The 16,894-nt window shown below is 37.5% G+C and overlaps 1 protein-coding gene across 1 annotated transcript; it reads right to left on the reverse strand.

Annotated features, from left to right (window-relative positions):
- Positions 1-3,128: 3,128 nt before the first annotated feature.
- Positions 3,129-10,102, reverse strand: LOC117819338 (F-box/LRR-repeat protein 2-like). The gene is made up of 10 exons (XM_034692637.1): positions 10,033-10,102; positions 8,715-8,875; positions 7,580-7,734; positions 6,903-6,986; positions 5,504-5,570; positions 5,201-5,323; positions 4,940-5,067; positions 4,626-4,742; positions 4,036-4,143; positions 3,129-3,422 (listed from the first exon to the last, which is right to left on the reverse strand). The coding sequence occupies exons 1-10, from the start codon at positions 10,079-10,081 to the stop codon at positions 3,326-3,328; spliced, it is 1,089 nt and encodes a 362-aa protein (XP_034548528.1). The 5' UTR covers positions 10,082-10,102; the 3' UTR covers positions 3,129-3,325.
- Between the last annotated feature and the right edge of the window lie 6,792 nt (positions 10,103-16,894).

A 16,894-nucleotide genomic window follows, 5' to 3' on the forward strand; every position in this document is an offset into this window, starting at 1 on the left:
GTCTAGTCAAGAGAACCACCTTGCAGAGCTTTGAAGCTGATCTTGCCTTTCAAAAAGCCCATTTCTTTACCCATCTCAAAGGTTTGTTTCTTCTAGCAATCCATAACACTACTATTATACCGCTTCTAAATTTCCCATGGAGTGGGCTGAGGGTCATAATCACAGAATACGAGTGTGTTAATCACGCATGAAAGAAAGTAGTGGCATTAAAAGGAATTTGCATCATTTTTGCATTAACTTTGACATTAATCCACCATGATGTGACAACTGACAGCTAAGAAAACAAGCCTGAATGTAACAATAATTAATAACACCCATGTATTTCTTTTTCCCAGATTGGACTAAGTACTCAACCATGTAGTTAAATTATTCGTTAAACAAAGGGTTATCTTAATCAACTTTTTGTATGTTATACAGAGTGACAGTGAAGAGCTGGACAGGAAATGTGAGCAGGGAAAGAGAGGTATGACATGCCAAATGTCTCTGGCCATGTCAGGTTCCTCAGTCAAGGGCTCTCATTTTGCTTCAAGTTAAAACCCCTGGGATGGATTTTTAACCAGTTATGAATCAGATTAGAATGAACAATGATGTCTCTTTATGCCATGCAAATGCAAACTAGACCATCCATGACGAGACTGACTGTTTCTGTTTAGTAATATTAAATGCATGTAACCACTGTGAGGGGTAGGTGTCAAGTAATGACCAGATTATATACAATTTGCAAAGGGGCAGTGTTTGTTTTCCTTATTCCAAAGCGAATATCTACAGTTAGTGATCCATTTCAGTCTCATAAGAAAACAGGATGCAATTATTTTTTTTAGAAAACACTACTTACACAGGAGGGACAAAATCGGCAAAGATGTAAGAAGTACCTTTATGTCCATAGGGGGCGCCAAAATTAACACAAACAGTAAGTTCTTAGAATTGGCGAAGTCAAGCAGAGTTATGGACATATGTAAAAACTGTACATTTTACCTACATAAACATCACTCACATGATGCGCACAGCTAGCCAAACCAGTTTAACATGCTCTCTCTTGTTGTTGGAAGGCAACCTTTGATTTTATTTAGTTCAGTCAACTCAGTTTAGAAAAGTTTACAAAATTCCATAAAAGAAGAGATTGAGAGACCTCTAGATGTGAGTTCAATCTAAAAAATATTGCCATGACTCATTTGAATTTTTTGAGCAGATGTTCAAATGTCCCATGGTGACAGGGCCAAAGGTCGAGTAAATCCAAAATAAGACTTTTTTAAATATGCAGTAAGAAATGTATGTTTTTGCTCTTTCAGACTACTCTTGACTTTTTATATCTAACTTTAAGAACTTTCCTGAAATCCTATGAACAGCACTGGGAAACTCCACCCTCCATTCAGGTTTTTCATATTTAGAAAGTAATGAATATGTGCATGATACATTTTCCAAACTTCGGATATATTGTAACCCACCTGGATATAAGATGATGATCACTATTTGGAAAATCGTCCACACTCTTTGAGGAGTTCTTATCCTCATTATCAGAGTCATCCTTCTCTCCCTCCTGGTTTTGCTCGCTGAATCCTTTGATGAACTCTTCTAGGGTCACAGTGCCATCTTTGTCCACGTCCAGCCGGGTGAATATGCCTTCTGCTTCTTGGGATGGGACACAGAGTTCTTGACAAATAGTAAAGAACTCATTTTTTTCAATCTGTCCTGAGTTATCCACATCATAGGCATGAAAGAGCGTAGTCAAGCGCTTTCGTTCCTCTTCACAAATTCCCCTTTTTGATGCCATAGTTTTGCTTTTGATTTCTTTAACGTGACTTCAGAGTCAGTTTCAAAAAAATTAAAAGTGCTTTGATAAAGTTAGTCTAATAGTTTAACATTATTTACATTAGATAGAAACATAAAACAGTTGTGAGTGAGATAAGTCCCATCACTGAGGAAAGACTGCAGCTCCAAGATAAGTCTCACTCTTTCTTCTACCTCTCTTATATGAACTCCCTCCTCCTTTTTCTCTCTTCTTTTTTAACTCTTTTACACCCCTGACCAAAAAGGTTATTTTTTTTAAGGCCCTCAGAGATACTGTTACAAATACTGTTAAAGGCGTGACTGGAATCAAAGTTAAAAAATCTCTCCAGGCGAGCCAGAAAGAGAAACAGGAGTGTGAAGCATTGTGGAAGGTAACCACAGTTACTGAAGGAAATACTCGTAATTTATTGAACACTTTAAATGTATGCAACTTTTTACTTTACTCAGCTAAATCTTCTAGGTCATTTTTGTCCTTACTTCACTTTGTAATTTGTTCAACAGCTTAAGCCGCAAGTTACCTCCAAGATGATTCAAATGGTTCTGACATTTATTTGTGTTTTTTTCCTTATAAAAAACTAAATGATGAAGTGTCTCTTTGTATGCTGAGGACTTATACAGAAGTCTCAGGATATATCATCTAAAAAACTAAGAACAAACTTTAAAAATAAAAAAGATTATAAGGCTGGGCCGATTTTCTTCTCACGACTTTTTCGAGATGATGCTATTAAACTAAGGGTAATCTTATTCAATATGATTTATTGCTATTGAATAAACAAACAGTACAGGAAGTTATAAAGTAGCCTAAAAAGAAACAATTAACACATTAATGCAGCAGTTGCATACATTTTAAGACAGAATAGATCATAGTGAGCAGGAACCACTTTAATGCATACATACATACAATACTTACATTATTTACTTCTGTGACCACTGTGGTGCAACTTTTTGTTTTTCATCTGGACTGGTTGAAAAGTGAATCTTCAATATCATCATATAAAGATACTTTGCTTGATGTTTAACTTGCATTTTTATATCAGGTGTCCATTTGATGTTCATGCTTTCCTCTATATCTTTTTATATTTAAATGTAAGGAATTTAAATGACTAAACTCAAAGAAGCCTGGATGGAAAGTTGTTAGCAATGCATTGATGCATCTTGAATCTGAAACTGTCTTGTCTTGTGAATCTTGTCTAGAAAAAGACTTCCTGCAGAAGAAGCTGTTCTCTTGTTCACACTCACAGAGGTTTTTAATAAGATACGGACAAGTTTATGAGCTTTATCAAAACCAGAGCCTCAGGGTTGGGTGGTTGGGGCATATTGACAAATGAGCTCCAAACACATGCAGTCAAACACACATGGTCATTCGTTTAATGCATTTTAATCACTCCTTTACATAAGTTCTCATGCCTGAATGTGTTGTAAATGTAAGTTAAAATACTTGTTTCTTTGCAGGATTATCTACTGTTCCTCAGTTCAAATGTGCTTGGTGTTATGTTGTGTGTATTTGTCCAGTTGTGTGTAGATGTCAGTGTGAGAGTTAGGTCAGAGAGTGAACTTTAACAACAGCGTTTACTTGTCTGATCTCTTTCTCACTTGGGAGGTGAGCACAGCCGTAGAGATGGAGCACCTTCAATCTATACAGAGAAAGAACACATGTGCATAGTGTAATGATACATTACAGAAAAAATATTGTCACACAGTTGGTGTGGGTAGCATTTCCTGCATTTGCAAAAGTAGTTCAGCTCTTTTTTTAAAAATTACACCACCAGCAGCAGCTGATCTGGTCTAAGTACCCCGCCAAACAGACAGTCATTGTTTTCATGGATGGCAGTTCAAAGTTGCTTTTCTTAGACTGTGCTCATCATAAGAAGAGAGTGGGCTGCTGTCGGCATATCTGCTAATGCTTATATCGAAAGCCCCACAGACTTTTATTACAATTTCTTATGTTTTCTCAATAGTTTTTATATTCTGTTATATGGTTGGGTTTTAATTATGAGGAAAAAGAAGTCCAACATGCAGCCTTATATCGGATGCTGCCTTATTTTTTATTATATTTTGTTTATGTTGAATTAGTTATTTAGACAAGTAGTGGCTCTCCATTTCCTGGAAATATTAAAATCATTATCCTTTCCAAGGGCCAAGACTTCCTGACAAAACTTCCTGTTTCCACAGGTCAAATGTTTTACTAAATAATCTTTTCCATCTTCTATCTTTCATGCAATTGTCTTTACTTACAGAAATGTTTACCTTTGGCAGCGTCGGCAGAGCTTCAGTATGTTTGCTGTGCTGATGTGGCAGAAACTCAGTTTTACTGTATGGAGGTGTCCACTGCAGTAATTGGCCAGCAGATCAACCCTGTGTCACACACATAATTTATTTTAGTACATGTTACATTTTACTGATCAGTTTCAGTTGTTTATACTTTGGGATGTGTGTTGGGATGTGGGGGCAGCAAGGCCAAATAACTGCTAATCATAATAATAACCTCAATCATGATAATTATCCTGACAAAACATAAACTTTAACATACTCAAATCATCTTATTCAGATTTCATCTACAACTAACACTTTGATTGCATCACAGAATAGAAAATGTATTTCATAGTGAACATCCTTCAAGTGAGAAAAACAGCCCTGTGTTTTCTATTCCCTAATAAAAACATTTTGCATATTTTAATTTCTAAAAAATATTGTTTTTGTATTAGTGAAAGGGGTCTATTCAAAAGTGACAAAACAATATGATATATCACACCACTTGACATTTTTATGAGAAGCGCACAGCTACAAATAGTGCGAAGAACGCAGCTCAGTGTGTTTATATGTTTAGGGAGTTGTACCCTCTGTTTCCCGTGCTGGTGGAGCTTAGATTCAGCTGCTGAAGTCGTCTGCATCCCCGAGCCAGAGACTCAACTCCTGCATCTGTTACTGCCTTACAGCCACTCACATCCAGGGACCTGACACACAAACACATCATGCTACAGCTGTAAGGATAATAAGATGAGGTTAGATAAGACTAACAACCAATCTAAACACACATGACTGAAAGAGTTCCAGGTTATGGTTCAGGGTGTAGGCTTTAAGATTTAGATGAGATTTTTTTCTCTAAAGGTTGCACGAGTCAATACTCACAGATAAGTTTGTGTATACGTACTCGATATAAGGTGTGTATTTGCTTATGCTGTGCAGTGTACGGTCTGTGACTCCAGGACAGGAGCCAAGGCTCAAACTCTGAAGTTCAACACAGTTCTGAAGCAAAGCATCCACTGAGGTATCAGACACCTGTAACAGTGAATACAGATGCAGAGAACACATTAAAAAGTGAGAACTAAAACTTCGTACTGTCACAGTCAGAGAATTCAAACCTTTAACATTTCAAAGACAACTTCATTCTTTGTGTATGTTTTGAACTAACCACCTGCAGTCCAGTGAGATTCAGTAAAATGAGACATTTAAGCTCTGATGTCATCACTATGAGACAGTCTTTGTTGACTCTTGGCACTTGTCCGATGTTCAGATGCGTGAGGCCAGGACAAATCTATGGTACAAAAAACATTTCATGTGCAAACTATAAATGTACAGTAATTGAAAACAAAATGTTTCATTTTACAAGCTGTTTTCAGATATTTAAGACTTGGCAGCTAACAAAAGTAAAGTATTCCATTTGTTTTACAATTTGCTTCATAATATATGGATTACTTTTAAAAAAATAAAGTACCTCATAAATTGTCTGTAGACCGGATGGAGTAAGGAGGTGACAGCCAAACACCTCCAATCTGCACAGACTAATATGAGAAGACTCTCACACAAGCAGAAGAACGAAGAGATATGCAGCACGTCCAAATTACAGCGTTACAATGTTACAATGTCATTTAGCAGACACTTTTATCCAAAGCGACGTGCATACGAGAACAAGAACAACACAAGCAAAGATCTAGACAAGAGGAAACAAGATCAGTACGGGTAACAAAGTGCTTCAAGTCAATTTGGGTGCAGGTACTGCCAAGCAGTGTAAAGGCAATGCACAAATGTAAATAAGGATTTTTATTTATTTTTATTATTTTTTTTAAATAAGGAACGTCTGCAATGAGGCAACCAAACCATTTAAGACTTTCCATGATCATCATCAACAATTAACATCACAACAATAATGACCAAAGTACCAAGTGCTGGGTCACTCAAGAGCTGAACACAGATTCCCAGAGTAGAGCAGGACAGTGCGAGTCAATTGTAGCTGGACGACATGGTCTGCCACTGGGGACAACAGTGGAGAACAGTCCAGCTAAGTGCATAGTGCTTCCTAAAGAGCTGGGTCTTTAGCTGTCTTTTGAAAGTAGAGAGGGACTCTGCAGATTGAATGGAGTTGGACAATTCATTCCACCATTTAGGGGCAACAGAAGAGAAGAGTCGAGGTAGTGATTTTGATGCCTTGTGTGCTGGAAGCACTAGGCGCTTTTCAGAGGCTGAGCGTAGCGGGCAAGAAGGGCAGTAGACCTGGATGAGGGGTTCCAGGTAAACTGGAGCGGTTTTGGTTACTGCTTTGTAAGTCATGATTAGAGTTTTGTATCTGATGCGAGCTGCAACTGGAAGCCAGTGTAGCAAAATGAGCAGGGGAGTAACATGAGCTGTTTTAGGCTGGTTGAAGACCAGACTTATAATTACATATGCATTGATTAATTACCATAACTACAACCCAGCTGGAGAACAAAATACACTTTTTAGCCCAAAGAGCCAAAAAAGGTCAGCCACACCAACAAAACTCCTCAGTGTGTTGAGTTCCAAGATGATGCTGTTTTACATATCCAGTGCAATATGGTAATATATCCTCATCCTGACTTATGTTATATAAATATCAATATGCTTGCTAGAAACATTAGTATTGCTTTATGATACCTCACAGTGGCTCTAATGACATGATTGAGGGCGACATGAACAACGTGAAGTGTTTCTTACACTATATCAATGATCTTAGAATTGCTGTATTGTGATATTATCATTATCATGGGCAACTTGTCATTTATTGTATTGTAAGTTGCCCTAATATGCACCTTTACACAAGCTATGGTAACTTTATATTTTTAGACATCATAGATGAATAATGATGTACTTCTACTGACCTTTCTTTGTGTCTTGTGATGAGTTTTATCATTGGGTCATCGGTGACTTGAGAGCCGTTTAAAATGACAGATTTTAGTCTCAACCTACAGAGAGATAAAAAAAGGGTTAATATTGTGCAGCACCCTTAATCTTCAGTTGACTAACCTCTTGTTGCAATGACTGTATCTGAGTGCTGGTACAGTGTCATGCTTATACTGGGTGATCAAGTTTATCTTTAAAATGGACAAATTAAAAGAAATAACACAAACTTTATGTTTGTTTTTTTTTGCAAATATATCACAAGGGTGTTTCAGCAGCAACCTTGATATTATTTTTTAATGTATAGAAGATTGTGATATATTTGCTGGTTATTGAAAACATTTTTTAGGTGAATGGATGGTGATTAAGCTGAAAAAAGGAGAGTATTTTAAAGAAGTGTGTGTTGAGTGTTTTAAGGGTTTATTAAGACTAAAACAAGGCGTTATCTAAACCCACTAACCCAACACATAAGATCTCAGTTTTTTTGAAAACCTGTAAAATGACCCAACTACAAACTATAAAGTCAACCAGTCTGTGATTCATCAATAATTTGACAATAAATGTGAACATTTTTACACATTTTTAACTTAATTTTGACCAAACACTAAAGAGGTTATTCATAACCATGCATGCACATGTGTGTATGTCTGTGTCTGACCCTGGAGAGCATTCACTCAGAGCTTTAACTCCTGCATCTGTTGCTCCACTCCAGCTCGCGTCCACACTGGTCACATGATCACACCACTGACCAATCAGTGATAGCATCGGGTCACCATGGAGAACAGGACTAGTGCAACTTGTGACCTGGATTTCCTGTAATTAACAAAAAATAATTGTATTTAACACTGAAAAGAGAATATAAGCTCATGTGACATTGGCTGAACTTGTCACAGAGTCTTAAATCAGTTAATTATCCGTCTTTTGCTTGTGATTTCTGAGTAGTTCTTGGTGTCAGGAGGAGTAAGATGTGAATATACTTCACTCAACTGAGCTCAAGCTTGAACATTGCACAGAGTATGTTATGTTTTGCTAACTTTTCTTTAAAATGAGCTGTAAAATCTGTTGCAGAACAAAATAATCAAAGCATGATGGAATACAAATTTGGCCATCAATGTCATTTAGACATTCTGTAAAAAATTCCCATCAGGGATGATCTGGCAATTAGCATATCTGACCGACATTACACAACACTCTAGATAAAACTGACACACCCGACATTCACAACCTGCTGTTTGTTACCTAACTCAGTCATTTAGTTTATGACTATCTTTTAGCTGCCTTTGCTTTTTATATCTCAAGTTCCACTTATGTAATTTTGAGTGTTTTTTTTAAATAAATATTTGTAAGAGCAATGTTGAAGGGACCTTAAAGAGATGAGAATGTAAAAGCCACATTTTTTTTCTCCGTAATTACTGTACATAAAACAACTCAGGCATTAGATATGATTCAACACATCCAATAAGTAGTATATATATATTATGTTATATACTGTGTGTAATTAGATGGATGATGCTGCTCCAGTAACATTTTAGGAAATGCATTTGTATGTTTTAATGTCAGTGGCAGCAGGCAGATGGGCCCAATAAAAAAGTAAGTCTGAAAAATGAAAAATGTGGGTCATTGGCAAATCAAGAATAGCTTTCCTTGAAAAGACATAGCAGTTCTTAATTGATTTAAAGGATCTATTCCTGCAATTTGAGGGCCTCACAGTAAAGTCATATGATGACTAACATCAACCCAACACTGCTCAAGTAGATTACATAAATCAGGTCAGCTCTGATCTACACTGTTACCTCCAGAGTGTCTTTGCAAAGTGTGAAAAACTTCTCCAGCACACAAGAGGAGAGAGAGGGTCCACTGCAGCTGTACAGACTAATACTGCGAGGGCGGCATCTGCCCACAGAGAGGAACCATCGGTCTGTCAGGGTGGCGTTCTCAACCCTCACATCTCTCCCTTCAGAGAGAGTGAATGAGAAGAAGAAATATATTTGGATCTCATGGTTTGAAGCAGTTGAGGTGAATCAGTGATCTATAATGTGCAGATGGAGAGCATGTGATGGTACTACTCTGGGTTATCTCACTGGGTGTTTGTCTAGGGAGTACCACTACACTGGAACTACTTACATCATGAGAATTTACCATGTGCTGCCACACACACACACACACACACACACACACACACACACACACACACACACACACACACACACACACACACACACACACACACACACACACACACTCTCTCTCTCTCTCTCTCTCTCTCTCTCTCTCTCTCTTTGAAAATCCTACCTGGAAAAGTTGAGGACATTCCACTTATGTAACAGGCTGTGAATGAATGTCACCAACTACATTTACCTAAGAGCTGTATTTGAGTACAAATAAGAGGTATTTGTACCTTTCTTTAGTATTTCCAGCTAAGTACTTTTTACCCGTTAAAGATACTTTCCAAATGACAATTATCAGGTCCATTGATTTCTGTGTGACCATATACCAATCTGATGATTTTGATCTTCTGATCACATGTTTGAAAGTTAATAAACCACTGTTTTGGGTGGATTTAACACTCTTCTGGAGAGTGAACTGTCACAAACTGAAATCAAGGCTATGTATCTGGGCCCAAAAGTTGACTTCTTTTCAGAGATATGTGGCTTTCAGAGGACAGCAAAACTACAAACATGATATCTAAAATACAGAGGCCTTAGAGGCTGCTTAAATACCTAACAGTGTGTAAGGTATTTTCTAAATCAGTAAATGCTACATTCCTTGAGAATTAATATTGATTGTATTATATAGGAATTTGTTTTACTTAGAAATCTCCAGCTAGCTCTAGCTAATAATACTTATAGGCACACACACACACACACACACACACACACACACACACACACACACACACACACAAACACACACACACACACACACGCACACACACTGGTGAGTGAGGTTTGAGAGCAGAATGTTGGAAGTGTGTTTTTCCTTATTTTACCTAAAAATCTGAATACTTTCCACCACCAATCTTTTCCCCTAACCTGAACGGTCAAAGTGTAACTCACACCAGCAAAAGACAAAGCATTCTTCTTCGAAAGTTTAAGTGTTGACAGCACTCACAGAGTGTGTGATCAGTAGCCAGTGTGTGCAGTCGTCTGCAGACCTGCATCACTCTGCACAGATCCTTGAGAGGCAGCAGAGACAGGATGGACAGCCACACCTCATCAGGCAGGGACAACCAGCACTCACTGACAGCGACACCTGCTGGCTGACACCAAGAATGAAACAAACATCCATCTACAGCTGAGACAACTCATTACTATAAGCTCATATTTCATAAAAAGCCAAAGAACTTGTAATCACAGATTGAGTCAGGGGTTATTAAAGAATCCTCTAACTGTGGTCATATGTGGATTGATTAGATCTCGAGAGCAGAAATAAAGTTGCTTACATTGTATTTGCGGGCATTTTCTTCACATTCCCACACACCTGTTAATTCAAACATATGGTTTATAATGATGTGAAAGCTGTAATTGAAGGACAAAGTCACATGGATATCTTTATATAATAACCCTACACCTGGTCTTATCCCCAGATCAAAGCTTTTATACATCAGGTAAAAAAGTTATAATAATAATGATAATAATAATAATAATAATAATAATAATAACAATAATAATAATAATAATAATAATAATAATAATAATAATAATAATAATAATAATAATAACTTTATTTGTATAGCACTTTTCAATAGAAGTAACAAAGTGCTTCACAAAAATAATAAAAACACAATAAAAGCAAACAGACAGTAAAAGCAGAGAGATAAAACGTTAAAGATTAAAATAAATTCACCAAATAAAAGCTTTACAATAAAAGTGTGTCTTGAGTAGTGAAATTAAATGAGGGACTGACTCTGCAGGTCTGATTTCCTCTGGCAGGCCGTTCCACAGTCGGGGGGCTTTGACGGCGAAGGCCCTGTCCCCTTTAGTTTGTAGTCTAGACCGTGGAACAGCAAGCAGAGCACTGCCAGAGGATCTCAGACTGTGTCCTGGTTTATGGGGGGATAAAAGCTCAGAGATGTATTGAGTGGCGAGTCCATGTTGTGCTTTAAACGTGATTAAAAGTATCTTAAAATCGATCCTAAAAACAACAGGGAGTCAGTGGTACTCAATGCATGCTGCATTTTGGACTGTCTGAAGTCGGTGAATTGATTTTTTTTTAAAGTTATGTTACATACAGCAGTTGACTACATAATGTGACTAAGAGCACAAATGATTGTCCTTCATAAACTCCAGAACACAAACACAGAACTCTTTCAGCTTTAAAGAAAATCCCCTTTAGTCTTATGACTCAGTGGCTGATTAAGTGTGAAATGAATTTCAGACTATATTCTCTCAAAGGGACTTAAGTCTGTGTTATTTTTCCTCACAAGTACAAACTCCTCTAAATGAAGCCGTTCATTTGCCTTCTTGGAAAGGATAATTATCTTTATGTGTTTTTGGTGTTGAGCTCACCCACAGTTGGGAATAACGATGCAGAGTCATCATTCAGAGCTGTGTGTGTCTCTGTTGGTGCCACACATTGATGTGTGTCTCTACAGGCTGGAGCAGGTTTCACTTGGTCCAGTTGTGTGTGTCTGTCTGTGTGTCTTTTTCCTTGAGATGACTGGGGTCTGCAGGACACACAAGCAGATTTGTCTTCTCTTTAAAGTCTGCATTTTTTCACTTTTATCATATTTTGTAAACTTGGTTGCAAAAAAAACGACAAAAAGCAGAATGGGTTAGTGAAGAGGAAGAGTTATTTGGTCCAAAGGTAAAGTGGCATGTGCATGTTGATATGCATGTATTTGCCACTTTGCATGTTACCTTTGCAAAATTGCCTTTTTGGTTGAAGAAGACAGGTAGCCACCTGGCTTTTCAGAGAGTCTCAGTGAAGCTCCTCCACCCTCAGCATTTTTCTTTTGGCCTTTGAGACCACTATGGTAATGCTTTACCCCTTTATTTGGTGCTTTTCTCTTAAAATGCAAACCTAAACACAGACAAAGATAGACAAGACAAATCACAGGACAAGAACACGCACACACATACAGTACATTTCAAATACAAATGATCATGACTCCACCTCAGACTGAAGAAAGGCAAAGGACAAGAGTAATCCAAAGTATGAGGAAGAATAAAACAGTAAGTTAACAAGAATCTTTCAAACAAAGAAATCATTAATGTCTTAAAGCTCCTGTGAAGAGTTTTCCAGCGTGTTATGAAAAAGACTGAAATAAATATGAATTACATTATATGGTCAAGAAAAGCAAAAAGGACCATCACTAACAAAATGTATAATTTGTCCATCGTCATTATCAGTGCTAAAATCTGCTTTAAATAGTGATTATTCATTTTAATATTGTCTATATTAAAAACTCCAGATACACAAGGAGGTATATCAAAAGATCAAATGCATGATAAAATACCTAAAAGTTTGGAACAGAATGTATGCTTTGTCTTCTTCTCTTTAGTTAATGTTGTGACCTTTGAAGGGGTCCCTTTAGTGTAGACTTCTTACCCTAAAGTAAGGCATAACCTGTATAGAACTGGTGCAACAGACAACAGAGCTCTACAAAGTCAAAGCCTGCTGTGACTGAGTTTACGAGTTGTACTTTTGTACCTTGGTTAATGATGAATGAAGCATCCTTCTTCATAGCAGAAACATCATCATCATCAGTCCCCTGCTGCTCCACAGATGTGCTAGTAAAACTATCAGGCAAGGTTTTGCCTTCTGTGGCTTGTTTCATCAATTTGTCACCTTTTTTACTCCTGTGATCTGAATGTGTTTTGCTTTTAACTCTGCCTCTTGGGTTGTCACAGTATTTTGCCCGTCTATGCTCAAGTGTTGATGTCTTTTTATTGTATTTTAATTCATCTGGACTCATTTCCTCTTCGTGATTGTCTAGAGATATAATGCTCTTGACTTTGTTCAGAAGTTTCTGGCTGTCAGGATTTGGAGTGGTTTGTTCAGATGTCTGTCCTTCTCGAGCAGGTGATTTTATGAAGCATACAGGTTCTGTTTGTTCTTTCTGTCTTACTCTGAGGTTGTGGAGCTGATTCACACAGAGCTGGTGGGTTGCAGTCTTCACCCCCTGTCCCTGAGTCCTCTCAAACTTATTTTTGAATGTGTATCTCTTTGCAAATAATGCAAAAACTTGGCCAGATTCTTCTCGATTTATCGTTTTTATCTGGGCATCCTCTGTTTTCTCCTTTTCAATATCCTTCTTCATCCTCACCTTCCTCTCAATCTTTAGATTAGTGCATTCCACCTTGTGTCCTGATATTCCTCTTTCTTTACCTGCTTTATTCCTCAGAGTCTTTGGATAGGTGCTGTTCCAGCTTGATGTGCATTCTTTGTTCAGGCGTGTTGCACCATTTGATGCAAAAGTCTTACTCTTGTCATCTTGGCTCAGAGTCTGTTTGAAGGTGTCATCCATCTGCTCCATACCTTTCACAGTGTTTGGCCAAGTAACCACATTTATTCCAGGAGTAGAGGAAAGGAGAATGAGAGGATCGTCTGAACACAGAGGTTTTGTACATGAACAAATGGGATTATTTGATTCAAGTTCCCAAACTTTCTCCATACCTTCCTCTGCTTCTCTTCCAAAAAACATATTACCGCCTGCACTACAGGAGATATGATTGTATTTAACCACAGATAGACATTCATATGATGGTGATTTTTTCTCCTCTTTATCAGCCAGCATCAAACTCTCAGCTCTGCAGAGCTCACTGTGAACCTCTGACCCTTGGCTGAGGAAAGTGTGAGCCCAGTCCAGCACCTGCCTCAGCTTCTGTTGCTCGCTGAACAGAGACTCACTGAGACGATGAAGGCTTAGCTCATCGTTCTTGATCTGCCTTCTATTCCCAGAGGACTCCAGTAGTTCTGACGCAGAACAACTTGATCTTGTAATAGGATACATAGTCGTATTTTCAGCTTTAAAAGTCATCTGTGGTTGTTCATGATTTCATTTCATGTTTAAAATGTGCAGATGGTTTATTTTCTTGCTTCTTGCTTTGATACATAGCCGCCATGAATTAACATGTTTCTACTGAAACAGAAGAAGCAAAACAACCATTTATCATGCAATACATACCCAATTAACATCTGCTTTACCAGATATAGCTCATCCTTTCACTGTAAATATTTCCTCTGTAACTGAAAGGTAAGTCTGATAACTCAAGCTATAAAACAGCAGCAGTAGAACAGTTGCTCTTACCCCAAAGATTTCCTACTTCCTGGTTATCAGCACAGTCCTTGTTGCAGAGTCAGTGCATTAGAGCTTACTCGAGATCTTTGGATGAAGAAGTTTTCTTATAAAAACTGTCTCTCCTGTACTATATCTCATGAAACAGTCCACAAAGTCAAGTTTTGAAACACTCCTTATGTCCCAAAAATCTTGTGTTGCCTACATACATCACCATAGAGACACTTCAACAAAGTTCAATATCACTTTCACGCCACATGGGGGAGACAAAGCTTCAGATTTCAATGTTTACATACAGGCAATACTGATAATGATTCTCTACTGGGGGCTGCCTCATGATAAGCTGATTTAGCCTGTGTTTTTAAATAAAGCAACAGAGTCAGGTAAAAAGTCACATTTCACAACATGTTTCAATATATATATTCATCAGAGAGCTTTATTGTGGCAGTATTAACATATAAAACAATCCATGTTTTTCTTTTTTTAACATACAAACATTCAAATGTTTCACTTCACAAAGTTCATAAGGCTTGGTTGTCCCAGTAGACAGGGGTCTTTACTTGGGGATATTTTTCTCTTTTTTTTCTGAATCTTCTTAAATTAAATCTCCCAGAGTTTCTTATTAAAAGAGACCGACAAAAAAATAAAATCATCTGACCAACCAATAAACTAACTAAACAATCAGTCTGACTAAACTATCAAAACAACAAAGTGACCGTGCAAGAGAGTCTGCTACTGTACATGCCCACACAACACTGAAATAATATACTTATTTTTCTCTGATACCGTGTGATGTCCAATAGTTTTGCATATAGTCGACCTGAGTTCAAATATTTAAAATCTTAAATAATTAATCAAAAGTAGTTATTGTGTCTTAGGCATTGAATATAATTTAAGGTTTGTAAATACTTGACTCATGTCAGAAAACTCTGAATTTGTAAAATCTCAGATATGACATCAACATAGTGGGTAATGTAGATGAGATTTGTCTATCACAGTTTTATGTTCGTACAGGCAACCAAAGTTGTTTTCAGCCCATCTCTTTGCTGTTTGTAAAACACAGGAAAAGTACTTCAGAAGCTCAAAACAAGAGCTAAATCTCAAAGAGATGAAAATCCCTTTCAAACTCACAAAGGCTGCTAACTGATAAAATGAGCTACAAGCTAATAAAATGCTACAGTGTCATTGTGTTAGTTACAGAAACAAAAAGGCCTTTTGCTGTTTACGGTGATTTGAGGTGTAGTTTCACTTGTTTGCTCAGTTCAGTGGTTTTTTTTATGTCTTTAACTGAACATCTTCATAATTCAGTAAGAAGCATGTTCTGTTAGCAATGGGGTTACATGTTAGTGTTGAGCATCTGACTCTAATGATTTAAACACACACAGCAAAAGCACAATGAAGCTAACCAGCCTAGCATTTTCAGGCTGGTCTGTAAGAGCCTGGTAATCTTTTCCAAGCAGCTATCGTGCAGTTTTTCTTTTGTGCTGAGACATACAGTAACTTAACTGTTTTTTGCTCTTAGATTGATTAAAAAGAGACAAACAAGATTAGCAGCTCTTGTTAAGTCAGTGGTCAAAATGGAACCAAAGCACACTGCATGATGTGTTTTGGTTTAAAAATGTTTTTGAACTGATCAGATTAAAAAACGCCTAACTTTAATAGATGTAGAATGGCCTTAAATGTCTCATTTTTCATCCTCTACCTTCCTCCTCTTGGTTAGAACACAGAGAACATGCACTAATCTAAAATGATGAAGACAGCCAAGCCTATATCTAAGACTGCTTTACATAGACAAGACACGCAAAGGGAAGAAACAAGGGAAATCTTAACCCACAGTGTTCTTTTAGTGACAACTATAAACATATTATTTACAGATGAGGACATGCGGTTTAAAGTGAGAGGTCAGCAGAGGGAGGTTAGTAAGAGATATCCTGGGTTAGCTTGAGGGAAAAGATGGAGGGAAATTAAGTACAAAAGCTGGGAACAAACTAGGTCTGTACAGCGTTTAACATGAAGACTGTACAGAGCGTTTCATATCTACAGTGAATTGCTGAGCATTTTGCTGCGTGCACAGACTAGGCCAAAGGAGCAACAGTTAAACATAATAGTGATATCCCACTCTGTTATTAATCCTGGGATGGAGCTATTCATTAAGCAGTGCATACTGATCAGCTTCATCCACTACAGTGAAGCTGTGTTGAACTCAGATTCTGTTATCCTGAATGGAAACGTCTTCATAGTGGTTTGGCCCTTTCGCGTGGTCTCAGCATTGAAACTCAGTGCATGAACTGTTAGTAGGAAAATAAATGCTTTGTCCCAAATAAGCCTGCCACTGTTGTTACTGCATATTGTTTATATGCATAAAACATGTTTACAAAGTTACTTGACAATACAGCTGATAATATGAGATTGGTTATAATGATAGGACTTTGACAGAGGTGTGCACTGCAGAGGCGTCTCTGGCAGCAAAGAGCATAGAGAGTTATGTCTGAAAAATAAAATGTATTTTATTATGACAACCTAAGTACTGTGTCAGAGTGTCGATACACAGAATTAGCCAATCTAGACTTCATGTCTTCACTGCTAGCTGACAGCAGAATTGCAATTAGAAAGAAGCATATAACTATGATAGCAAAACTGCAGTTACTACTCCCCACAGTAAAGACTTTTGAGTAATATTTTCATTATAAAGACATGGATGCATATGTAGTTAAGTGAAATGAAGCTACAATA

Source organism: Notolabrus celidotus, chromosome 9, assembly GCF_009762535.1.
Source record: "Notolabrus celidotus isolate fNotCel1 chromosome 9, fNotCel1.pri, whole genome shotgun sequence".
Classification (NCBI taxonomy): domain Eukaryota; kingdom Metazoa; phylum Chordata; class Actinopteri; order Labriformes; family Labridae; genus Notolabrus; species Notolabrus celidotus.